Genomic DNA, 26,702 nt, shown 5'->3' on the forward strand with positions numbered 1-26,702 from the left:
TCAAGAAGGAGGGGTCTGTGGAAAATTCAATCTTAGTAATTGCTGTTTAGAAATAGATAATGAGGGAAAAGCCATAAGTGAGCTTGTAAGAGAGATGAAAAAGGTAGCCCATGTTCCAGTAAAAACTTGGAATGGAATCAATTTCAGAGGAATAGGATCCTGGGGACAATTTTTCAATGGAGACTGGATAACTAAATTGGCATAATAATATTGGGAATATTTGGGGGATTACTAATTATTCCATGTATAATCCCATGTTTCACCAGACTGATACATACGGTTGTACAAAACATGCAATTCACTGCCATGCCGTTGGAACCAGAGATCGCGAACAAGGGGGAAACCCACTCGTTAATGATATTAAAAACTAAAGTGACTCCAATGTTATCCGCAGCTCGCAAAGCAGTCATTAAACTGGAGGCCAAGACACGAATCAATAATTTACACAAAAACAAAGGGGGGAATTGTGAGCTACATCAGAGTGATTCGTGTCAGTAACTCAGGGGCCCTAGTGATCATTGCACTTTGTGTGGAGATGGAATCCCTTGTGATCACTGTGCTATGTGCAAAGGGTATGATAAGTGTCCCTGTCAATACCACAGTGAGGAGGAAGAAGAAACAAGGGAATAATTCCCCTGGGTCAACCGCAGTATTGTGGAAAGAAATGTTTTGCTCATTGTTTAAATTGCATGAATGTTCTTAGAAAAGGGGGGGTAGGTAACTTAGAGAAATGTCCTGTTGTGGTTAATGGGGCAGAATCTAGCTGGAGGTCTGTGACTAGTGGAGTCCCTCAGGGGTCGGTGCTGGGACCAGTGCTGTTTAATACTTTCATCAATGACCTGGATGAGGGAACTGAGTGTACCCTCAGCAAGTTCGCTGATGATACTAAACTGGGAGGAGTGGCTGACACACCAGAAGGCTGTGTTGCCATTCAGCGAGACCTGGACAGGCTGGAGAGTTGGGGGGAGAGGAACTTGATGAAATTCAACAAGAGCAAGTGTAGAGTCTTGCATCTGGGGAAGAACAACCCCATGTACCAGTACAGGTTGGGGGTTGACCTGCTGGACAGTAGTGAAGGGGAAAGGGACCTGGGGGTCCTGGTGGATAGGAGGATGACCATGAGCCAGCAATGTGCCCTTGTGGCCAAGAAGGCCAATGGCATCCTAGGGTGCATTAGAAAGGGTGTGGTTAGTAGATCAACAGAGGTTCTCCTCCCCCTCTACTCTGCCTTGGTGAGGCCACATCTGGATTATTGTGTCCAGTTCTGGGCCCCTCAGTTCAAGAAGGACAGGGAATTGCTTGAAAGAGTCCAGTGCAGAGCCACAAAGATGATTAAGGGAGTGGAACATCTCCCTTATGAGGAGAGGCTGAGGGAGCTGGGTCTCTTTAGCTTGGAGAAGAGGAGACTGAGGGGTGACCTTATCAATGTTTACAAATATGTAAAGGGTGAGTGTCAGGATGATGGAGCTAGGTTTTTTTCAGTGATGTTCAGTGATAGGACAAGGGGCAATGTGTGTAAACTGGAGCATAGGAGGTTCCATGTGAACATCAGGAAAAATTTCTTTACTGTGAGAGTGACAGAGCACTGGAACAGTTTGCCCAGGGGGGTTGTGGAGTCTCCTACATTGGAGATATTCAAGGCCTGCCTGGACAAGTTCCTGTGTGATGTACTCTAGGTTACCCTGCTCTTGCAGGAGGGTTGGACTAGATGATCTTTTGAGGTCCCTTCCAACCCTTAGGATTCTGTGATTCTGTTACAGAACATTGTGAAATCTGTGCGCTGAACAAATAAACACATAAGGAGTGGAATTTATGGGGGCTAAGACTGCGGTCAGACTTGTGATAGACATCTTCCTGTTAATGCATTACCAAGACATTTAGTAACCTTTCTAAGATATTTCTTCACCCGGAGACAAGACCCCAGCAACAGGTGGAGAAGCCCAGGAAAAGAAGGCAACAGGATTGGCTGAAACCCAAGAAGCCCAGGAAAAGAAGACAACAGGACTGTCTGAAACCCAAGACCAAAAAGTATAAGAGACTATCCCCAGAAGTTCCCCTCGGGCAGAGCGGAGACTCCCCGGTGCACCCAGTGCTGCTTATTGCCTCTCGATATTAATTATAATAAAAATCAATTAAAACAGATTGGCGATATTAGGTTTTTATAACACTGCACCAGCTACTAAGAAGGAGAAAAACAACTGCTACTGCTGAACCCAGGACATTTTGATATAGCAAGTATGGCCAGAAGTAGAAACATGGAATTCCAAAGTTAAAAGCATGAGTCTTTATGGCCTGGTATCAAGCTGAAAACTGCCAGATTCCCACTTGCCTTGTACTGGGACAAAAAATATCACTAAAAATATTGAACAGATATTAAATTATTATGTACATAAAACACTTCAACTTTTAGATACAATAGCCACTGCAAAGTAAATTTCACTTTCTCTGCTTAGTCCACAGCTGGCAATCAACAGCAAAAAGGTTTGAAGGCTTTGGCATTTTGTTTCCGACTTCAGACACTTAGGATGTTAAGTGCTAGCATAACTACTAGCCCTCCTCCACACCAACACCAAGGAAGGGCCTCAATACAAAGCGAAGAGCAGGTCACACAACCAGGTACCACTCAGCCGTGGAGTAACGTTTCCGCAGAGTATCCCTGTTGCCGGAACAGGACTGCAAGTCGCGGCAGTCACAGACAAACTGATTAAGACGGGCGCGGCATGGCGCTGAAACCACGGGGTGTCCGATTTACTTGGGCTCCAAGCCAGCCTCAGATCCCCTGAGGTAGCACAGCGAGGACCCTAGCTACTCTCGCTCGCCTCACCCCAGGACGGGCAGCCTCCGCAGGCCGAGGCTTTCCCGGGCGGGCAGCTGGTCGCGCGCCTTCCTGGGCTCCGCGGCGAAAGACGACCACCGGGCGCCCTCTCCGGGCGAAGCAGGACACCTTCACCAACCGGGCGAGAGACTACGGCGCCGCTGGAGGTGGGGTCCCGCCTCCGCTTCCGCCGCCGCCTGGGGTCTCTCTTTTCCTCCCTCCTTGGTCGGTTCCGGTTGGAGCTTAGTGGTTGTCATTGGCTTAGTGACCCCATCCGGGCACTCGGTGCAGCGTTATCGCTCATCGTCCCAATATGGCGGAGGTAAGCGAGGTAAGGGGGCTGGAGCTTTGAGGTTCAATTGGCTCCCTGCGAGGCTCCGCCACCAGCAGGCCCCCCTGCATACTTCTCACCATCCCCATAAAGCGTTTCTGGGGCGACTCGGCAGTTGGCAGCGTTGGGGTAGCTGGAGCCTGTGTCACTAGGCCGTGCAGCGCGGGTACGGAGTTAGCAGTCTGCGAGCGGCCGACGGGCTGTGGCCGGACGCGGGCGGGGGGAACGGCCGTCACAACAGGTCTCGAGAGGGTGCGGGACGGATTGGCTGTGGTGCCGCAACGCGGACGATGGAGAAACGCCTGGCGGTAGGGAGGAGGAGTAAACTGGGAATGGGGAAGAGACGGCTGGTCTATCTTCCTTTGCCTGTCCCCGTCATGTCCCGCTGAGGCCGGACGGAGTGGGAGCGTCGGGCCGGGAGCGGCTCCTGGGCAGCTTCTGGCAGGGGAGGAGGAGGAAAGGAAAGCGAGCGAGTGAAGGAGGGATGGGAGAGTGAACAAGATGCAGCGGTGAGCAGGGTTAGGGACGGGGACGAGGCCGGTGGGGAGCGCGAAGCGGCGGAAAGGGGGAGGGGGGCGGGGGAAGGGCGTGAAATAGAGGCCTCCTACCTGCTGCTGGGCTGGAGGGAGTCTGTGTTTCACTTCGTTTTCTCTCCCCGCAGGCTTCCTTTGGGAGTTCGAGCCCAGGTTCGTCCTTATCCATCTCCTGTCCCAGCACTTAGTCTGCTGCTCACATGCCGCTCTCTCCTTCCTGCTTCTTCTCAAAGTTGACTTCTGTTGCCTTGTAGCTTTCCTAACACTTCATGTAACTAATTGTCTGCCCGATTTTTTTAAGCGAAGATGTGCGCTGTGGAGTTCTTTCCTTAACTCTGGTCACAGTTAGTAATTGGTTGCTTGGAACCCAAAATTAAAAAAAGTTTTGTAGCATTTTTAAGTTGGCGTCTCAATAAAAGCCATGTATCCTGGAGAGAGGCTGTTCATATTGTTGCTCATAACTGCAGGGTTGTGTAAATTTTTGACTTAATATCAGAAAATGTTTAAAATCATAATGATATGTAATTGTTAAGGCTTATCTGCTGTTAAGGTTCTTTGGAATACAAGCAAGCATATTTAACATTAGCAGGGCTCCCCATGAAGAAGTATTTGGGGAGTGCATTTGCTTCTGTGTAACTGCTTTCAGCATTGGCTATTTTTAAATTAAAAATATTAGATTTTTGGAGCTTGTGTTATTTTAATATGGTTTTAAATATTTTAAATGAGATACTGAGTGTTAAGAGTTACTAAAGAACTGGGACTTTCATCTCAAGACTGCGAGTGGACTAGAACTTTCACTTGAGTTAAACATAAAATGAATTAGATCAGTGATTGGAAGCAGTAATCTTGAGCACACATATATATATGTATGTAAGTATATATTAAGGCAGTTGACAGACAGTTCTTTAAAAGCCATAGGATCAGGATGTGATGATCAACAAGAGAAAAAATCAACATGTGATGTTATGATTTGAGTAGTATTATCAGTTTTCTTGAGACGGTAATATGAGTAGCATGTGAATAAAAAGCATTTTTGGCCTGAATGTTTCCATGCGGTATGATTGTCACAGTATTGTCTTAAGCTAGCTAAATAGACAAAGCTTACTTTAATTACCTGCATATAAGGAATGAACACTTAGCATAATTGCTGAAAAATTAATTAGATGTTTTAAAACTCAGAAGTGTTAGTATATACAACTGTCTCCTTGAAGGCTAGAAGCAGTGCAGAGTGATTTTGGTTTGGGTGTTTGTCTTTTTAGTGGTTTTCTTTTTTTTTTGTTTTTTTTTGTTTTGTTTTTTTTTTTGAAAGCATTGAAAATTTGTAGCTGTTTCCTTCAAAACATCAAAAAATTCTTACGTGGAAATAATTCTTAATAAACCTTTTCTTTGCTGTTTGTAATCCAAGAATTGCAACAGAGCACAGGTATGTAAGAACTAGAAGGAGAAACCAGAAGTGAAAGGGAAATATCCCTAGTCTGTTTCTTCATCCTGAAAGACTTAAGAAAGTGAACATTATAGAATGAAGCAACCCTATGTGCCTTTAAGAATGCTGACTTTGTGGTGCAGAATATTTGCATCTTTAAAACTTGTTGAATCTAATTATAACCTTTCTAACAGTTGACAAAATGCACTTAATAGTACTTTTTTGATTACTTATGAGTATCCTCTTGAGTAATGCAGAAGTGTGTTGGACCACAGAGCTGTCACAATGGCTTGTTAATTAATGTGATCCATTAGAAGTGTTTTGTTATTTCTGCTATATTTTCCTCTATATTTCTTGAAACTCTGTGTTCTTCCTTAGATCAAGGGCTAAGAATTAAATTAATTTTTTTTAAAAATCTCATCTGTGAGGCTAAACTAATCTGAAGTGAGTCTTGCTGCTTATTTTGCCATTAGTAGGAAGCTGATTTGTAACTTCAGTTAGCTGTTTATCATTGAAAAACTATGCTATTTACCATATAAATAATATAAATAGAATTGGTCTATAAATCAGTCTCTTGCAGCATCTGAAATCTTGTTACAATTGGATTTTATATGTTAATGATGGTTTCAGGGATGTTTTGTACAGTCTTTTATTTAGTAAAATATTAAGTTGGGATTGTACTTTCTGAAACTTTGTTTCTCCCAAGTACTCTATACTGCAGGAGAGAACTGAACTTATTACTTCAAAGTACAAAAAGGAAAAGTCAGCTAAAATAGATGAATTTGTCGGGTAGTTAGGAATTTGTTCCAGTTATTCCATTGAGAATTCTGACCCTGTATGTAAAAATTCATGCAACCTTATTTTTTTTTCTGTGGTGTAATTTCTTGTGTTGATGTATATATAAGAAAGAAAAATTACTCAAATCAGGGTTGTTTTGATAGTTGGCTCTTTATCGTCTGAGGATCATGACTTTGACCCTTCTGCTGAAATGCTGGTACATGATTGTGATGATGAGCAAACCCTTGAAGAAGAGGAAATGATGGAAGAAAGCAAAAATTTCAGCTCTGAAATTCAAGATTTAGAAAAGGTAAGACTGACTTGCTCTCCTAAATGTCCATTTATGTTGTACCTCTTAGTGAAAAGATATTAGTGTTATTTTAAGTTCAGGATCTTATTTTTTCATGTAATAATCCTTTCACTTTGGAAGAGAAATTACTAAATCAAGTTTTAGAGTCCTATCATCTAATTTTACTTCCAAGTTTAATAAGATGAAATTATATATTTTGCATACTATTAAGTGACAGCTAGCTGTGTTTGTTGGTTGGATTTTGTTTTTCCAATCTGGAAATACAGCCCTGTTTTGGACATGATGGATCACATTTATTTGCTACATAAATTGTAGTTCTGTGTCGCAGTTTCAACAATTTGGTATTTGGTGGGTTTGAGATAACAGATTTAACCACAGCGTATTTGAAGGAATTTATATTTGTTAACCGTTGCTGGTCATGATACTGATTTATCTGTTCTCAATATTAGTCTCTGATATATGTCATGTCACTTCTGTTGCTGCTGTTAAAGACTGGTTTTAGTGTTTGCTGTGCTCTGTAGCACTTAGGAGGTTTATTTGTTTGTTTGCCTGGGAGATTTATCATTAAAACACTGTTCTTGAGCTTAATCAAGTGTTTGGGCTCTGTACTGAAGACATTACTGTACTTTGGGTGCCATCACACAAAGACAAGTAACAATTATACTTCCTCTGAAATGCTTCTTGAGAAGGACATACAAAATGTTACCTTCACAACCTTCTGATGTTTTCTCCCTTGTTACAATGATTTTTCAGTACCTTGAGCATCCTTGTGTAGTCAAAATACTTCTATTGGTATTTACCAGGAATATTGTTTTGGCTTTTCCTAAGGTTAACAAGCTTAGAATATAGGCAGGTATCTAGAAAGCTTTTCATCTCAGAGGGTCTGGAACTTCACTCTCAAATGATGAAGTGATAGAATGGGGGTGGGGAAGGACAGGACTGGACACCCTGGGTATTCCAAAGAGGCACAACTTATCGCACTGTGCTTGGGCCTGGCCTGTGCCTACCAAACACTGTTTGATATTATGCAGCACCCTCAAGAAGAGAGAGTCTCTGGATCTGAAAACATACCAACAGACACTTTGGCTAAACCAGAGACCCAGTCTTCAACTATATCAGTCACCCCTATAACTAAAAGGAAATGGAAGCAGAAGTCAACTTGTTCAGTAAGGGATGAAGAAGCTTCTCCTAAGAGGGTGCAGGCTGCCTCTTCCGATTCTCTCGCCTGTTCTGCAGCAGATCAGTCACAAGAACAGGAGGAGGAAGGGATTGTAAATCATAAATGAGACAGAAACCACTTGATTCCTGTTCCTAAGTGAGGTGTGAGATATACAGAAAGATTTCGGCAATCGACCAGGTTAGCAAATTCTCACTGGGGGCCAATAGTCAGGAATTAGAGGGTAAGGAAGCTGCCCAGCAGCTGGGATCTCTTTCTAGAGATGAGGCCATTGATGGAGGGATTGGAAAAGGCAGGAGTCTCTGGTGGTGACAGGTATCCCTTCAAGGAAGAACTTGCAAATTCCTGAAGCATATTGGTGGTGGTCCATTGGTGGTGGAGGTGATCTATAACAACCTGGTTAACAGCCAGGTATCCAAAAGCCTGGATGAAATCCAGTGCACATGGTCCATGTGGTGAAAGTTTGTATGAAGTGTACTGATGTCATATGCCAATACCCTGGCAATAACAATCTGGACAGACATGGAGGCACTGACTATGGATGGATTGGTCAGACAACTCTGAAAATACAAAGATAATCTCACTTCTTCCCCACAGGCCTGTGTCAGCTGTGGAGAAACTGACCAAAACTGGTTTACTGTTGTGGTGTTTTGCATACTTGTAGCTTGTAACTATATAGGACTGAAGTCTTCAAGTTTTTCTGCATTGCTTTCTTGTAGAGGAATTGTTACTGTTTCTAGTATATCTTCTGTATTGAAGAAATATAGGCAAATCATGGTCTACAGTATGAATCAGGTAAAGAGCAAATTTTTAACTACTCCTTAGTTTAATCAAGTATATGGTTTTCTTCACTAGTTTGATGGAACTTCATTATATGCCAAGAGACATGGCTATGAATTATTTCAGTCCTGTACCTGAAAATATTTTAGATCTTTACTTAAGATGACTGCTTTCAATTAAATTTTTTTTGCTTGTTTTTACTTATGTTTTTAAAAATGTCTTATTTTTTTAGGCCTTAACTGCTTACAAGTATTTGGCAATATGTTGAAATGTTTGTAAATACTTCTGTATTAGGAAGGAAACATGCCACTGGAAGATTTACTGGCATTCTATGGCTGTGAACCTGCAATTCCAGTTATGGCTGGTTCCAGTGCGGATAGCTCTCCAAGTGAACTTGCAGATGAACTTCCAGATATGACTCTAGATAAAGTAAGCCAGAACTGTTTTCCTTGTATTATGGTTTAAGAGCAGAAATCCATGTGACCTTAAATTATACTTCACTACCTCTTGATGTTACAAAATACACATCTTTGTCAATTTCAGTATGCAATTAAGAGTTGCTGTACTAGTGGAGGACTTGACAGTGTTAGGTTGAAGATTGGACTCGATGATCTTAAAGGTCTTTTCCAACCTAAATGATTCTGTGTTGTTGTTGCTGCTGCATAGGAGTAGGTTTTTCTGTAGATCTGTATTTTAATGTATGCAATGTTCAGAATGTATGCAACTGTAGGTAGGTAATATATTATCTTTTTTTTTTTCCTCTTCTCCTTTTATTTTTTTACACTTTCTGTAAACCCCCATACAGAGAGGTTCAAACATGTCTGCTAGTGGAGTATTTAACCTACAGTAACTTTTTTGTGTGTGTGATTTGGGAAGATAATGGGTTGTCTATTATCTGTAACTCTTCTCAGCAAAATTTTACGAAAGTGCCTGGGAGCTGTTCTATTTATTTAATTTACCCCCCCCCCCCAAGTTTAAGAGGTAACAGCCTCTTAAAGCTTAAGTATACCTGTGATGCAAAGAATGACAGAATTATGAAGATTTCTGCTGGCCTATTTCTTTGGAAGCAGTTGGAGGAACATTTGAGATTTGATGCTTGCAGAGGTTACTACTTGTGCATTTATTTTAATAGAAGACAGGGGGGAAATTGAACCTTTGTGTTCAATTCTAAAGTAAGTAGTTATATTCTGATATTTAGGAGTGAGCTAGCTTTTTAATTGAGAGGATGGTTTGCTAAAATTACTTATGGTAAGATATTTTTAATTAATGTGACTTGCAATTTGCTGAATCTAAATGCTCACCAGTCTATACTTAATAGTTAGTCTGAGATTTTTTTTTTTTTTGTTTTAATGATACAGGAGGAAATTGCTAAAGACCTCTTATCGGGTGATGATGAAGAAACACAGTCTTCTGCTGATGACTTGACACCATCAGTTACTTCACATGAGGCTACCAACTTCTTTCCTCGGCCATTAAGATGTGGGAAACCTAATTTTAGAATAGTACTCAAAAAGTCTTAGCATTTTATTTATATATATATGTACCTTCCTAGTTTAAAATATCAGAATTGCACAGTAGTGCTGACTTTATAGAGAATTGAGAAACAGTGCTTTGCAGGATGTTGTACGAGAATGTTGTCCTTGGTTGGTATTACTGATTACCTAAAAGACCTATATTTAGTACTGTGCTCAAAGCACAGATAGAGTAACTTTTCATAATTAATAGTTAATGTGTTGAGGAACACTCTTTTTGTGATTTTTCAGTATGTTAGTGAATGACATGAATATGTAACTCCTTTTAATTCGGTGTTTCTCTACTAAAACTTGCTGCTCCTTTAAGCCATTGACTCTTCCATTCAGCCTGTGGATGTGAACTGGGATGTGATTTCTTTGTGATTGTTTCCCTTCACACATTCAACAGTTTTCCATAGGACTTCATGAGTCAAAGTGGTTTTATATGGGATGGGGCCTATGAACCCATAATCTCAAAAATTTCTCCATATGTGGAGCTATTATGGGAAAGATCCAAGAACCAGTGTTTCAGTTATCCAACCTGGACAAGATATTCTTCATTGCTCACACTCTAGTACACCAGTGAACAAATGAAATACAGTAGGCAACATGAAGGATTTTTATCATGATTTTAATTTGATGAGTATCTTGAGCTTTTTCTGGGGGATTTCATCCCTCTAGAGAAGGGGGATGTTAAAGGGGATGTACTGTTGTCCCCTCCTCCTCCTTGAGAAGACTTGCCTGAGAAGACTTGCCTACAGCTTTACTTTCTTTGTGATTAACCTGGGGCTGAGTCATAGCCCTGGAAGTTTTCTGGTTTTATCATACCTTTTCTGTAAGGCATAAGCCTTTATTGAAGAAAATTGATGAAGAAAAATTATCTCATTTCCTTTTGAGTGTTAGAAGCATAGCAGATTGTCTCAGTTGCAGTAATAATAAATGTTTCAGTTCTGCAAAATACAAGTACCAGTGCTTTCTGACTTCATACTAGTTTGATAGAAATATAGATCAACGGATTCATGATGAGTGTCTCCCAGAATAAAATTAGGGGCTCCTTTCAGAAGTAAAGTATATATTGTAGTTCTTTGTTTGAACTGAAGATTCTTCCTAGCTAAAAGCAAACTTTTTTGTCTCTGAAGCAAACACTATGTGTGATGGAGATAAGGAATCGGAAGGTGAAGGTGTAGAGGCAGACAGTGGTAATTCATCTGAAGAGTTGAGAAAGGTAATAACTATATCTTTAAAAAACAAGTTAAGAAAACCTTGCTGTTAAGAAAAACGCATTAAGATTTTATAGTACCTTAATTCTGGAGTTCTTTGCAAAATGCCATGTTAATGGAATTTATAATGCTTCAATACACAGAATATTTAGCTAATACCATTCTCTTGTGACTTTTGTTACATCCTCAGGAAATAATGGTTGGTTCGCAATATCAAGCTGAAATTCCACCTTACCTTGGCAGGTACCATAATACTGAAAGGGGTAAGTTCTTCTGACTGTTTTACTTTTTTTCTTATTTATACAAACCAGTTGATGGAAAAAATGTTCCTTAAATTTATAAGATAAATTATTATAATATAAATTAAATGGCTTAGTTAAAGTCTTGGAGACATTTTAAAAATATAAAAAAAATCCCACAAAAAAACCTCAAAGCCCTAAAAACCCAACCCCCCAAAAAAAGAGAAACAAAAAAAACCCAAACCTGCCGAACAAACAAAACAAGCCCTAGATGACTGAAGTAACACAACCACATAATTATATCTCAGAATTGTGATTCTGCAACTTCGAGAGGAAGTTCTCAAGAAGACCTAGGAAGATGGATTGCAGTGTTAATTCTGAAGTATCTAGTAATATTAGGAGGCAACAAACTGTTTCAAGAAGGAAATAACTGGGCTATGCAATTTGGCTTACACTGAAGATCTTCAAAATGGTATTTTTCTTTGCTTGTTTTTTGGCAAGCATAACAGTGTGGGTCACAAAATGGTTATGAAAAACAAAGCAATAAACTTTTAAATTTTCATAGAATTAGTCGATGTAGGTCCTGATATACCTTGTTTTTTAAAAATAATATGATGATTTAAGTATGAAATTCTTCCTGTGTAAATTTAGTTTAAAAACTGCAATTGTGCTACAGTAGGAAAAAAGTAACTTTATTAAATAGTTTTATTTAGTGTTTTTAGAAACCTTCATTGTGAGAAAAGTATAGCACACATAGCTGTGGAATTAAAGTAAATATTGAAAGAAATTTCCTCATGGGTGAAACAGCTGTGAAATCAAGGAACAGTTTAGGGGGATATGTTAATAAATGAAGGCCTTCTGTTTTTTCTTCTGCAAGTTAATTGTGTTCAAACTGTAACATTTTGTGGGAATATCATTCTAGTGAAGTATATCAAGTCTTTTCACCATTACCAACTGCTTTTTGAAGAATGATCCTTTGCATTAGTGAAGAATGTTTAGCATGGATGGATCAGGAAGCATTAGCAAGTGAACATAGAATCATAGAATAAGGTTGGAAAGAACCTTAAGATCATCTAGTTCCACTCTCCCTGCCATGGGCAGGGGCACCTCACGCTAGCCAATGTTGCCCAACGTTCTGTCTATTCTTGCTTTGAACGCTGCCAGGGATGGAGCAGGATCACCTCCTTCAACCTGCTGGTCATGCTTCTTTTGATACAGCTCAGGATATGGCTGGTTTCTGGGCTGTAAGCACACACAGGTGACTCACATTCAGTTTCTCATTGACCAACACTCCCAAGTCTTTTTCCACAGGGCTGCTCTGAATTGCTTCACTGCCCAACCTGTAGCTGTGCCTGGGATTGCGCTGACCCAGGTGTAGGACCTTGCACTTTGCTTTGTTGAACTTCAAGAGATTGCGTTGGCCCACCTCTCAAGTGTGTAAAGGTCCCTCTGGATGGCATCTGTTGTGTTGCATAAGAGACCTAGGGAAGTTTCCCATTTTCTAGGATTCAAGTGTGTTGCTTACTGGTTGTAAGAAATGGAGAAGTAAGCCAGATTTAACTGGGTAGTCCTTTTACTGTTTATGCATCTTGACTTCTTGGCTGAGGACTAGAGAAGGGCCAATATCCAGAGAATGATCTGGAAGGTGTTAATCTGACAATTTCTCTGGAATGGGCTGGTGCTAGAAAGAACTGGTAAGACTATTGTCTGCTGGCATGGCCAAGAGCAAAGAGAGAGTTCCCAGATGGGAGAATTTGAGGAGCTCCTTTTGAGAATATCGGGCATGGACTCCAGCAGGAAGTGCTGGGTTGTCTTGGTTGATAATAAAGGTTGAATTTAAGTGTCACCAGTGTTTGGAAAGGTTGGACCTGGCTGTATGGGTGGAGGTTTCTGTGAAAGCCTCTTCTGTGCTCCCTGAAGAGCTTGTGATGGCAAACAGGGGTTTATATTTCTGCTATGTAGTTCCAGCTACCAGAATTGTGCTAGAAGGCAGTTCTGCTCTTCTAAAAACTTTGCACTTGTAATATGTGTGTTTAAAAGCTTTCCATGTTCTTAAGTCATAACAGAACTTTCAAAGGAGATGCAAATTTATTCCTTAATAATCTTTTCTGCAGATTTGAGAGATTTTAGAATATTCATCCCTTCTACTGTAACTGCCATTATACTTGTATGTATTAGAACTTAATAACTTTAATTTTGTATTGCCAAGAGAGTACATGAAGCATTATGTGTAATGTTAATCACATCTACTGATCAGAGTAAAGGATTTATAGTTTAATCTAGAATTTAAATGTGGGCACAGACAAAGGTTCAGGCCAACTCTTGAATGTTTCCAATATATTGTCTTTCAAATAAGCTACTTGAGGTGCACACACTATTTCAGTATACTATGAAGGAGGACTGTATATCCTGATTGCTTGTAAAATATGGAACATACAAGTTGCATTTGGTTGTTAGTGAGCAAAAAAATACCATGTTGAGACCTAGGTTTCCATTCTGTGAAGTAAGTTTTGGTGAATTTCAGTTGAAAGTGACCAGTTAGTACATATTTAAAAAAAAAAAAAGTGGCTATTTGAAATATTAAACTAATATCCTGCACTCTTCTATTGTAAACTGTAGTTTATTTGTTGAAAGCAGCTGAATATAACAGTGGTTTTGCTAGTTCATTTATATGAAGATGAGTACATATGCATAAATTGACTTGATTCATCTAGTTGTCAACAAGCTGTTCCTCTGTAAAGACTCGAGTTCAGTCCCTTATCCTCATGGAACCTGAATCACTTTGCTATACCACAGTACAGAGTCTGTCTCTTAACTGAGGCTTTTGGGGAAAATGAGTTGCCAATTTTAAAACATCATCATGGTGCTTGATTTGATTACTTCTATATTCCTGTTGTTTGTCTTTGTGAAATAGCTTTTTATGTTATACCTTAACAATGTCACACTTGATGTTGTATTCCTGGTTTAACAGCCTATGAAAATGAAGACCATTTACTTTGGAAACCTGATGTGATCTCAGAAAGTAAAGTTAAAGAATACCTGTTTGAAACCTCCTTAAGAACAGGAAATGAAAACATGATATGCAGAATTCCTGAAGGACTACATACACGGGACAATGAACAAGTATGTTTTATAATGTGTTCTGTTTGTGATACACTGCTTTGTAATTAATGTGTTCTCTTTCTCTGCCTTGTGTTATAAAGCTAGTAATATTCAATTTGCCTTGGATGTTATTGGGGAAGTTAAGCACGTACTTAAAATTACAAGTATTTGAATGTTGGCAGTGTTGCGATCTATGATGTTTGATTGCCATGCTGTTGACAAATCCAGCTTTTCTAATAATATAACATTTTACATTTGCTTAATTAAACCTTGCCTCACTTCTGGATGGTTTTGCTTTTGGTTGTTTTCAAATTTTCATCCTGTATAATGATAAATCCTCTTTTTTACATTAGATATGCTCACTGAAAGGCTAGTTTCAGAAATTTAGATTGGATATTGGCAAACTTTGACTCTTTCTAAAGATAACTTCTATTTTGTAGGCACTGTATGAACTTCTCAAAAGTAGCCATAATGTTAAAGAAGCAATTGAGAGATACTGCTCAAATGGAAAGGCATCTCAGGGTAAGAGAGAGTACCTGCCTTTTAAGAAATGTACATTTGGAGGAAGAAAAGTGTAGTAGAACCTTGAATAAGATTCAGATTGACAAGTACATATTTTTCAATGATGTCTTTAGCACAGATTAGGTATAATCTGTCTGTTGGACAGACTGAAACTTCTGCTAGAGAACTTTGCAACTTGTTTAAAGGTTGTAGGATCAAATTTTATATCTTCCCTTTTCCTCCACTGCTGTTTTAAGAATGGCCCAGACTGAGAAGGATGGGGGGAGATAAGATTTTGCTCCCATAAGACAGTTAATATCCACATTACAGTACCAATTGAGAGCATGATCAATTATAATTTGTTACTGTAAAAGTCGGTCAGGGAAACTCTAAGACTCAATTTGGAGTTTTAGAAAGCAGGTATTCTTTATTGCAACGCTGGGCGCACACATGAGCTATTTCACAAAGGTGAGCGCATATTCATAGTTTTTCCAGGAACTAATTATAATATTTGCATTCTAATTACGCATGCGCTTTTTTGCTGAGTGGGGGTCTCTGGTAGTCGCTGATAGTCTTCCTCACTGTGTTTACTGAATGACCTCAGTGCCTGCGCATGCTCTCAAGGTCCTAGTGATGAGTTAGCAGTTGGTATGTCCTTGCTTCTGTTCTGTTCCACTCTGGTGGCACCAAGGCTGGCATCCTTGTTCTTATTTACTGTCTCCTTAGTTGTTATCAGTCCTGTGATGTTCCTTCCCCCATCAGCTGAACATTCCTTTCTCTCTACATGTTAGCAAGTTAGAACAGTTTGCTGTATTTTACTATGTTAGTTTAAAGACATACACACTATTGTTCGTTTAAGCCTGCAATCTGTTTACTTTTATACCAGAATTAGAACATAGCTGGCTATGTAAGTGAGCCCCACTCTTCATCACTGTGCTAATAACATCGTGCTATGTCAACCCTAAGCTGGTTCTGCTGTATAGTTTTATAGGTCTTTAGTTAGAGTGTGGAGAGATTTGTTCAAATTTACAGTGGAAAATGAGTTAGTCCCCAACTTTATTATTCCCTTTAAAAATCAGAGTTTATAATTTAGCAAAGATGATTGTCCTGTATTTTAACAAACGTGCTGTATAAAGCAGAAGTGGCCTATGAGCCCTGGCTTAGGTTGGTATTTTGCACAGAACTGGATCCAAAGGGAATTCGAGTGTTTACAAGCTAGGCATTGTGAAAGCTAAGTATCTAAGGTAAAGCTGAAGGGAACATCAAGAAATATCAGAGCAGTGCTTCAGAAAAAGCTCTTCTCTAAGAGATTGTGTAGAGCTAAACAATAAGGAAATATCAGTTGCAGGTCTGTATCCTAAACCCCATACCTCTCTAGGATTTAGGTTCTTATTTTAGGATTGAAAAATACCTCTTCCCAAAATCTGTCCTAAGGACTAGTACTCACTACCACCACCCCCTGCCCCAAGTCAGATGGGATTTATACCCTCATTAAAACTGGTAAAGGATGATAATATTGTTAGGACCTGTCTCTTAGAGTAACCATTGTGCTATGATCTACTCTACCCACTGAAGTTCACTAACTTTACATGGGGATCTTCTCTTCTCTTTGAAATTTAAGATCTGTAGTAAGGAGTGAAAAATTAATGGGAAAGAAAGGAAATAGTCTTATAGTGGAATGATTATCACCTTCACCTGGGAATGGGAAAGTCTTTGTTCCAGTGTCTGCTTCCAGAGATGTATTGAAATGTGTGCATTTGGTTTTTTATTATTCTGTTTTTTAATTTATTTTCTCTATCAGCTTTAAGTAATAGCTGAACAGATCACTATTATGAATGCAAGATGCTTAAAATATCCCTTCTTTGAGAGAGAGATATATATATACACAAAGCCATAATTGAGGTAGTATAGCAACAGTACTTGAGACAGGACTGACCTATTCAAACAGTTTGAGCTACTTTGGTTTAAAACTCTTATTCTTTTTTTGGTAAACTTTCTGTTTTTGTTTAGATTTGTAAAACTAAAATTCAGTTTCATCTTAAAGAGATTGTTCCTTCACTCTTTTTCCAACAGCCACTGTTCTTTGTATCTGATGCAAGAAGAAAAATTCAGAAAAATTGTTTTGTTTGCTTGTGGGTTTTTTTTTTTTGTTTGTTTGTTTTTGTTTTGTGGTTTTTTTTTGTTATAAACAAGAATATTGGATTTCGGGCAGGATATCTACAGTAGAGGAAAGAACATGGACCTAAGTAACTGAACTATTAAGGTTTATTTAGAGCGCATTTTGATATTTATACATTAGCAACACAATTTTTCTCTGTAAAGGTTAGTGAATGAAAATAAGGTTATCATGCTACTTTTCAATCATCTAGAAGAGATGACGGCATGGACAGAAGAAGAATGCAGAAGCTTTGAACATGCACTTCTGATTTATGGAAAAGACTTTCATCTCGTACAGAAAAACAAGGTTAGTATTTTACAGTTAAATGGAAGAACTGATAGATGATAATGATGCCAAAAATCTGTAAAAGTGATTGTCCTGGGTTCAGCAGTAGCAGTCATTTTTCTCCTTCTTGGTAGCTGGTGCAGTGCTGTGTTTTGACTTCCAGCCTGGGAACAGTGCTGGTGATACCAATGTTTTTGGTTGTTGCTAAGTGATGTTTACCCTGACCAAGGACTTTGTGAGGCTCATGCTCTGCCAGGGAGGAGGGGAAGCCGGGGTGAAGCAGAGACGGGACGCCTGACCCAGACTAGCCAAAGAGGTATTCCATACCACAGCACGTCATGCCCGGGGTGGGGGGGGGGGGTGGTGAAAAAAAGCCTACATCACCCAGGATTCCCAGGCGGTCTCCCATCCAGGTACTAACCAAGCCTAACCCTGCTTAGCTTCCGAGATCAGACAAGATCGGGCATTTTCAGGGTGGTGCAGCCTTGGGGACAATCTCTTGGTCCTCCTCTGTCATCGCCTAATCCTAGAGAAGACTGAAACCTGACTCTGCTTAACTTTCTAGATCAGATGAAATGGTTGTGGATGCAACACACTCTGAATGTGTGCCAATATGGTGATCCCCATCACAATTAGCAGGCAGGTCTCAAGGGTACCCAAAGGCCATTCAGAACCATCAGAAATCTCAAATGATGCTGCTGTTCTTGTCACTGGGGCTGGTGTAGCTGCTGTGCTTGGAGTTGGAATAGCTGTGCTGTCTGCTACAGTTGGAGTTTGAGTAGCTGCTGTACTTGTCACTTGGGTGTGTGGGAATGTCTCCCTCATAGGCTGACCACCTGAGGAGGGGAAAAAAGATGTGTAATTGCTATACACTTCTATTATATACCTCCCCAAGTATAGAGGTGGTGACCACACTGGGAATGCAAGCTAGATCAGTTTCATGATCAGTGATTCTATTGTATTACAAGTCGTTACCCTAAAGTACAGTGAAACAAGAACCTTAGCCCAAGGCCTCCAGCCGATAAACACTAACACAGCAAATACTGACTGTAAGTAATGTATGACATGCTGAAACTGTGAGATCAAGAGCAACATCTTTGAGAGCCAATAAATCAGCATTGTGATGAGTGACTGTTAATCCAAAACAATGAATGCTTATCACAAATACGATTAGACACTGTGGTCAGATCTGTTGTTATCTGAAACCTTCGTGCCTCACGTTGGGCACCAAAAAGAACTGTCATGGTTTAAACCCAGTTGGCAGCCATTTCTACCCCCCCCCCCCCCTCCTCCCTCTGCTCCTGGATTGATGGGGAGGAGAATGGAAAGAATGTAACTCACCACCCACTGACCAATACCCAGCCTGACTGAGCAGTGATCTAGCCTTTCTAGGTAACTGCCCCCATTTTTACATCCTGGGCATGATGTTCTGTGGTATGAAATACCTCTTTGGTTAGTTTGGGTCAGGTGTCCTGTCTCTGCTTCTTCCTGGCTTCCCCTTCTCCCTGGCAGAGCATGAGACTCGGAAAGTCCTTGGGCAGACTAAACATTACTTAGCAAGAATTAAAATCATCGGTGTTATCAGTGCTGTTTCCAGGCTGAAAGTCAAAACCACAGCACTGCACCAGCTACTAAGAAGGAGAAAAATGACTGCTACTGCTGAACCCAGGACAACTACTTAGAATATTTCAGTTTGAAAGGGCCTACAACAGTCATCTAGTCCAACTCTCTAACCTCTTTAGGGCTGACCAAGAGTTAAAACATGTTATTAAGGGCATTGTCCAAATGCCTCTTAAACACTGACAGGCTTGGGGCATCAAATGCGTCTCTAGGAAAGCCTGTTCTAATGTTTGACCATGTTCTTGGTAAGGAAATCTGAAACTATAGATTTCTTTCTACGTCTCCTGATTTAATTGGTTTGTTCCAGGTACTAGAACAGTAAAACTAACAATATTGCAAAATTAGGGGGTTTTGGGAGAGTGCAAAATGGACTTTTTTGCATTAGTCTTGTCAGTTCTTCTTGCCTTCTTTTAGGTAAGAACCAGAACAGTTGCTGAGTGTGTGGCTTTCTATTACATGTGGAAAAAGTCAGAACGTTATGATTACTTTGCTCAGCAAACAAGATTTGGAAAGAAGAGATACAACCATCATCCAGAAGTTACGTAAGTAAAATGTTCTTGGAATATGTTTTCTGTTGCAAATGGTAAATGTAGAAGATAGTTTTTAATTCCCATCATTGCGTTGTAATGCTGAAGTGCCTATTGCAAATGAAATTAAATCTGTCATCATTTTTAGGCCTTGTTTTTCTGTTAAATAACTCATTATGTATACCATATTCTTGAAGGGACTACATGGATCGTTTGGTAGATGAAGCAGAAGCCCTTGGAGAAGTACATTCTTCAGCTTTAACATCTCGTACTCGAACAGAAACCATTCCTGATCAACAGCTAAGCATTCTGAACTCTATTACTGCTAATGAGCTGACAGGTAAAGTAAGAGGAAAAAAAAAAAACAACCCTCACAAGACCTTTCTGTTTGTCCTTGTTTAAGCCTAGCCAGCAGCTAAGTACCATACAGCCACTTGCTTGCTCCCCCCCTAACCTCCCCCCGAGAGGGATGAGGGGGTGAATCGGAAAAATGTATAACCCATGGGTTGTGATAAGAATGGTTTAATAATTGAAATTAAGTAAAATTATAATAGAAATAATACCAATAATAACAATACTAATAATGGGGAACAACAAAAAAAAAGAGAGAAAATGAAAGTGATGTGCAATGCAGTTGCTCACCACCCATTGACCGATAACCAGCCTGTCCTGAGCAGGGATTGGTCCCTTCAGGGTAATTCCCCCGAGTTTATATATTGGACCTGAAGTGCTGTGGTATGGAATGCCCCTTTGGCTAGTGTGGGTCACGTATACTCTCTCTGCTCCCTCCTGGCTTCTTGTGCCCCTCCTCACTAGCAGAGCATGAGAGACTGAAAAGTCCTTGATCAGTGTAAGTGCTACTTAGTAACAACTAAAACATTGTTGTGTTATCAGCATTATTCCCAGACTAAAGCCCCAAAACAAAGCACTGCACCAGCTACTAGGAAGAAAATTAACTCTGTTCTAGCTAAAATCAGGACAGTATCCACCCCTTATTTATGTCATGCTCAGCCCCCACACTTTACAATAAACTATCACTTTTTCTGTCTCATTATATTTTATTATTTATACACACACACATATCCACTTACAGATATCATTTCCTTAGCCTGCAGACCATCCCTATAAAAGTTTGTTGGGTTCATTCAGTCAATGATGTCAGGCTTCATCTGTCGTAACATTCTTTCAAGGCAGGAGAGATGGTGTACAGTGCTGGATTGTTGCCTGCTGCAGCCAGTTCTGATTTCATCACCACTGTGCTCATCCAGCTTCATTAAAGTTCATTCTTTGTTAGCATAATGATCGAAAGGGAGCTAGGTTCAGGCCCCAATCTCTGCAGTGCCAGAGGTGACTTCTAGCTGCTGCAGAAAACTTCTAGCACTATATAACACTTTGAGCTGCTATGGAAGTATTATATAGCAGTCAACAGCATAAAATCGAGTTCATTGGTGACATTTACCCAAAATCAAATTCCCTTGAGGTACGTACTGGATTTCCCCATTTTCTGCATTGCCCACCAAGTATAGACAGGTCCTGGAGAAAAAGCAGTCCCCCAAATGGGTTTCCCTTTGCCTGTAGCAGGAATATCCCAGACTGTCTTCTCCAGCATATTCTTTATGTGCATCACAGGAACATTATCCTCTTCTAGAGTATGTAAAAGTTTTGATTGGGCCAGGCCAGTTTGATTGGCAGATCCACTAATGTTGACTAACAAGGTGGCTTCTGCTAAATGTATATCCCAATGTTTGAAAGTCCCACCACCCATTGCTCTCAGTGCAGTCTTCAACAGTCCATTGGACCATTTGATTTTTCCCAGAGGCTGGTGTGTGATAGGGGATGTGTTATACCCACTCAATGCCATGCTCTTTGGACCAAGTTGTTCTGGAAATGAGTCCTGTTCTCTGACTTAATTCTTTCTGGGGTGCTGTGTCACCACAAAACTTGTATTTCAAGATCTAGGAAGGTGTTCTTGGCAGTGGTATGGGGTACAGTGTATGTTTCCAGCCATCTGGTTGTTGCTGCTGTCATTGTAAGCACTTGCTTCTTGCCGGGGCAGGTTGATGGGAATGTGATATAGTAAATCTGCAAGGCCTTCCCATATTTGTACTTCAGCCATTGTCCTCCATACCAGAGAGGCTTTAACTGCTTGGCTTGCTTAATTGAGGCACATATTTTGCATTCATGAATAACCTGGGTGATAGCATCCATGGTCAAGTCCATCCCTAAATTACAAACCCCTCTATATGTTGCATGGCTTGAAGTATCATGGACCCTTTGGGCTAAAACTAATTCAACCTTATGTTGCCAGTCTAGATCTACCCAAGCTACTTCAGTCTTAGCAGCCTGATACATGTGTTGGTGATTCTGATGTTCCCCAGTGGCCCAACTCTTGGTTACATGAGCATATAACTGGTGTACCTTCATCACCAGGTTCTGCACCCGGGCAGCGATATCTTGCCACAGTGCAGCAGCCCAGATGGGTTTACTTCTGCCTTGCCAGTTGCTCTGCTTTCATTGCTGCAACCACCCCCACAGGGCATTTGAGACCATCCATGAGTCAGTATAAAGTAATGGCCATTTTTCTCATTCAGCAATGTCCAAGACCAGCTGGATGGCTTTCACCTTTGCAAACTGACTCGACTCGCCTTCTCTTTCAGCAGTTTCTTCAGCTTGTCATAGGGGACTCCATACAGCTGCCTTACATCGCCGATGCTTTCCCACAATACAGCAAGACCCATCAGTAAATGAGGCATATTGCTTCTCACTTTCTGACAGTTTATTATGCAGTGGTGCTTCTTCAGCATTTATCACCTTCTCCTCTGACATTCTGTAATCATTATCCTCTGGCCAGTCCATGATGACTTCTAGGATTCCAGGATGATTGGGGTTTCCTCTTTGGGCTCGTTGTGTGATTAGTGCAACCCACTGAGGGGTTGACCTCGAGTCTCCTTTGGAGCTTTCTGCCAGAGGCTCCAGGTAGGACCATTCTCCCCAGTGGTGTAAAGCACATTTTTCACATCTTGCCCGGTCCAGACTGGTGCAAGGGCTACTGCATGAACTATTTCCCATTTAATTTGTTGAAAGGCTTGTCATTGCTCAGGACCCCACTTGGTATCATTTTTCTTTCTTATCATGAGCTTATAATCAGACTGTAATTTGGGATGTGCATTCTCCAGAACCCCACAACACCTAAGAAAGCTTGTGCTTCTTTCTTATTTGTTGGTGGAGACATTGCTGTTATTTTGTTTGTCATGTCTATTGGGTTCTGACAGTGTCCATCTTGCTATTTTATTCTCAGAAATTGATTTTTCCTGTGCAGGTCCCTTAACCTTACTTTGTTTTAATGCAAAACTGGCCTTCAGAAGGATTTGGATTATTTTTTTCTCTTTCTAAAAATTACTTCTGTTGTACTGCCTCACACAATGATGTCATCAATGTATTGTAGGTGTTCCAAAGCTGCTCTCCATTACAGTAAATTCTGCATAAGTCTGTGACAGATGCTGGGGCTGTGTTTCTACCCCGGGGGCAGTCAGTTCTATATGTACTGGACTGTAGTGTTATGGGGATGAAAATAGTTGTGCTGCCAATTGCCGGAGTTTGTGTAGCTAGGGTGCTTGTGGAAATTGAAGTGGTTCTAATGCTTGTTGCTGGGGTATGAATTGCCATAGTTTGTGCAACTGGGATTTGAGTAGCTATAGTGTGTGTAGCAAGGACTGAAGTAGCTGCAGTCCTTGTCGCTGGAGTTTGAGTAGTTACAGTGCCCGTCACTCGATTCTGAGTCCCTTTTTTTTTCTCCTTTGAGCAACAGTGCTTCTTATAGTTGTTGGAGTAGCCACATGTAGCTATTTTAACCCTAAGCAAGATCTGAGCCATATTCAACAGTGTGCTGGTTCCTAGCAAAAGAACCAAGCTGGTTTCAAGGCTATACAAAGGGTATTCAAAATTGTTAAAATACATGGATACTGCTGTAATTATCCCGGAGGAGGATATAGGAAACTGAAGGAAGATGTTTCTGTTACCAGTTGGCTTTCAGAGAAAAGGCCAAAGGTGTAATCATTAGTAGTTCCCACTAGATGGCTCCCGAGGGACAAGGGTGATGACAATACTGAGTGCACATACTACATTAGTCTCATGACCAGCAATTCTGTCATCATAACCCAGCACTGCAGAGTATAACAGAATTATAACTAAGCCCAAGCCCACGAATAAACATTACCCCAGGGACCATATATGACAAGAGCAGTATTACATAGCAAACCAGTGAGCATGAACTCTGAGAACAAATGAAGCAACACTGTGGCCAATGACTATTACAATATAATGAATGCTTATACCAGAATTGTTTTAACATGCTCTGGTCATATCCATCTTTATTTCAACCCTTTGAGCCCCATGTTGGGCACCAAAAAGGACTGTCATAGTTGAAATCTAGCTGGTAAGTTAAGTACCACATAGCTGCTCGCTCTCTCACACACACACCCTTCCCTCCTCCCTGGGTGGGATGGGGAGGAGAATTGAAAGAATGTAAAACTTGCGGGTTGAGGTAAGAACTGTTTAATAATTGAAATTGAGTAATATATAATACCAACAAAAACAATGCTGATAATAATGATAGGGAACTCCCCCCCCTTCCCAGTTTATATCCTGGGCATGATGTGCTATAGTATGGAATACCCATTTGGCTGCTTTGGGTCGGGTATCCTGTCTGCTTCCTCATGGCTAATTGTGCCCCTTCTCACTGGCAGAGCATGAGAGACTGAGAAGTCCTTGATCAGGGTAAGTGCTACTTAGTAACAACTAAAACGTGTGTTACTAGCATTATTCCCAGACTGAAGCTAAAACACAGTGCTGTACCAGCTACTAGGAAGGAAATTAACTCTGTCCCAGCTGAAACCAGGACATTGTTGTAACTCTATAAGCAACTATCTTGTTTACATTTTGTGTTCGTCTTTTCTAGCGTTGACAAGCAGTGTAGCTACAGTCTGCAATGATTCAGATGTGAATTGCCTGGATGATACCTTTCCTCCTATGGACAGCTTACCCCGAGCACCAGTTAATCATGTGCCTGTTGGAACAGAGGAATTGCTTAACTTGCCTAGCAGTGGTGAAAGCGATTGTTTTAATTTATTTGAGACTGGCTTTTATCATTCAGAGCTAAACCAAATGAACGCATGCAGTGAGGAAACAGAAAGACCTGCGAAGAGATTGAAAATGGGGATTGCTGTCCCAGAATCTTTCATGAATGATGTCTCTGTAAATAATCTTGGTGTGGACTTTGATAACCATGCACACCATATTACCAGTGCCAAAATGGCTGTTTCAGTGGCTGACTTCAGTTTATCTGCAAATGAGACAAATGGTTTTATTAGTACCCATGCTCTTCACCAACATACTGCCCTTCACTCAGAATGACTGTGGAAAACTAAACAAACAGTGGGTACTTTATGCAGTAGTAGTAAACTTAATGGGAACTATCAGGTTTGCCTAGTCTTTCACTGGAAGTTTGAATTTTGACATCAGTGATGTCTCTTTATGTATAGAACTATATCTTGATTTATCAAGAGTAATTTCTTTTCTCAGTCCATAAATGTGGAAATGTTTGATAGAATTTGGGACTGTAGAGAGAGGCCACCATTTCAAAACCAGCACAGAAGTTCTGAACTTATTGGAGTGGCTTTTTAGTTACTTTTGCCATAACAGATACAGTGTAACAACATTTACAGGTACTGATCCTGTTTCTCTGCTCAATGTAGCTCTCACCCTCTTATTAAAGGGAGGGATGGGTTTCTCTAACTTAAACTGCACAAATATACAAGGATGTTTTTTTTAAATGGAACCTTCTCTCATGTGATACTAGAGTACTTCAGTTTAAAACCCAGCAAGTTCATCTTGGTGGAAGCTAGCACAAGGGACTTAACATGAGTAAAGTATGAAGACCTACGCTTGGATGCTGTTGCAAAATTATAGGCCATGGCTACTTTACATAGAAGTAATTATGCTGTCAGTTATCTGTGTACTTTAAACTTACTAGCTTAAACAGATGCACCTTAGGCTATTGTATTCAGATGGGGTTTGTCCACAACTTTGAAGATTAATGCACCTGTGTAACTTAACTTTCCTAAGGCAGCTGATGTATGAAAGCTACAGTCTGCACAGCTTAGGATTTACCACTAAACAAACAGTCTGTGTTTTGGAAGACATCTTAAATTATTTGGAACACTGCAGTTCAAAGTGTTAGAATTTTGAGGGACTAACTAATTTTTGTTAAAATATTAGAACATTGAAGTAGGTATCTAAAAGTTTTTCTTCAAAGTGGATTGCATCTATTTGTTTTGGCAAGTCACTGGCTCAAAAATGGCACTTAACTATATTGGTCAAATATAGGAAAGGGTGAGTAAAAATGTTTCCCATAAAAGCAACTATTTAAATTAAGTAATTTTTTACTTTGAACATTGAGTGCAATTTAGCCATCCACAAAGTTTGTCTTGCAAATGTTTTTTTTCCAGTTCTTGTGGAAGAACATTACTTCAGTAGGATGACCTCTTTCCCTCCATACTTTTTCTTTGCACTGTTTGTATTACAAATTTAATTGCCACTAATTTGTTTTCATTATTGAAGTAATTAAGTTTGTGTTGGTGATATTTGTAATAGTTGCTTCAAAGTTATGCTGAGTAATTAGAAAGTAGTGAATTTAATAAATACCCTCTTCCCTTCCAATTATTATGTGTATTGTGAACTGTATTGACATCCTGAGTTTCAGATGCAACATATGGAGTTTTCTTTACAGCACTGTAACAAAGATTGTCTTGAAGCATTTATGCAATAGCACATTTACCATATTAAAAGGAATTACTTTAGTGCAGTGGACAAAAATAATTTTGTAATCACTTTTTAAGCGTATACATCTGAAATATGTAATTCTAGTAAGTACACAATTAATGGGTAGCCTTGGCCCTGTGTTATACTTTTGATGTTTTTAGCCAAGTTGTCAGCTTCTTGTTGCTGTGTTTTGTGCTGAACACACCTTGTTTCTTTTGTTTTGAAACATACCTTGTTTTGAATGTTTTTACCTTGTTTTTATGTTTTGAAACATACCTTGTTTCTTTTGTTTATGAATCAACACATTTTATGTAATTTTGTAAAATGCTGGCCATAATCCTTCATTTATGGGTTCAAATTTATGGGTTTACAGAAAGTGGCTGGTCTGTATAAAAATCATTATACAAAGATTACTGAATGGTTATACCAGTTGCACTTAAATGAACATGCCCATTCTTATTAGCTGATACAGTAATATATTCAATTTATCTATGCATTGCTGGGCTCTTAATGTAGATGGAGACTTGTCTAAGGTTTGGGTTGTCAGCAAGTTGAATGGACACTTTAGTTATTA

At 40.0% G+C, this 26,702-nt stretch overlaps 1 protein-coding gene and 1 pseudogene across 4 annotated transcripts; one reads left to right on the forward strand and one right to left on the reverse strand.

Annotated features, from left to right (window-relative positions):
- The first annotated feature begins 3,054 nt into the window (after positions 1 to 3,054).
- On the forward strand, positions 3,055 to 26,000 carry LOC133281586 (mesoderm induction early response protein 3-like). 4 transcript variants are annotated; one of them, XM_061477316.1, is made up of 13 exons: positions 3,055 to 3,137; positions 3,808 to 3,832; positions 6,044 to 6,189; positions 8,441 to 8,575; positions 9,505 to 9,625; positions 10,797 to 10,882; positions 11,068 to 11,140; positions 14,088 to 14,239; positions 14,659 to 14,740; positions 17,089 to 17,183; positions 19,197 to 19,324; positions 19,507 to 19,649; positions 24,267 to 26,000. In XM_061477316.1, exons 1-13 carry the CDS (start codon positions 3,129 to 3,131, stop codon positions 24,719 to 24,721), a joined length of 1,650 nt encoding a protein of 549 aa, XP_061333300.1. In that variant the 5' UTR covers positions 3,055 to 3,128; the 3' UTR covers positions 24,722 to 26,000. The 4 variants fall into 4 exon arrangements, with proteins under 4 accessions (XP_061333300.1, XP_061333298.1, XP_061333299.1 ...); XM_061477314.1 differs by lacking the exon at positions 3,055 to 3,137 and adding an exon at positions 3,379 to 3,454; XM_061477315.1 differs by lacking the exon at positions 3,055 to 3,137 and adding an exon at positions 3,422 to 3,454 and having other exon boundaries at positions 17,092 to 17,183.
- LOC133281587 (5S ribosomal RNA) lies at positions 17,535 to 17,647 on the reverse strand (annotated as a pseudogene).
- Positions 26,001 to 26,702: the final 702 nt, after the last annotated feature.

This window comes from Pezoporus flaviventris, unplaced genomic scaffold (genome assembly GCF_033815535.1).
Source record: "Pezoporus flaviventris isolate CSIRO_AGI_PZ_B2104156 unplaced genomic scaffold, CSIRO_AGI_Pfla_v1 ptg000103l, whole genome shotgun sequence".
NCBI classification, from domain to species: Eukaryota; Metazoa; Chordata; class Aves; order Psittaciformes; family Psittacidae; genus Pezoporus; species Pezoporus flaviventris.

Excerpts from the sequence above, each read along its gene's own strand:
- LOC133281586 (XM_061477314.1), top strand. Across the intron at positions 14,240-14,658 it reads ATACACGGGACAATGAACAA|GCACTGTATGAACTTCTCAA; the intron begins GTATGTTTTATA and ends TCTATTTTGTAG. Across the intron at positions 19,650-24,266 it reads TACTGCTAATGAGCTGACAG|CGTTGACAAGCAGTGTAGCT; the intron begins GTAAAGTAAGAG and ends CGTCTTTTCTAG.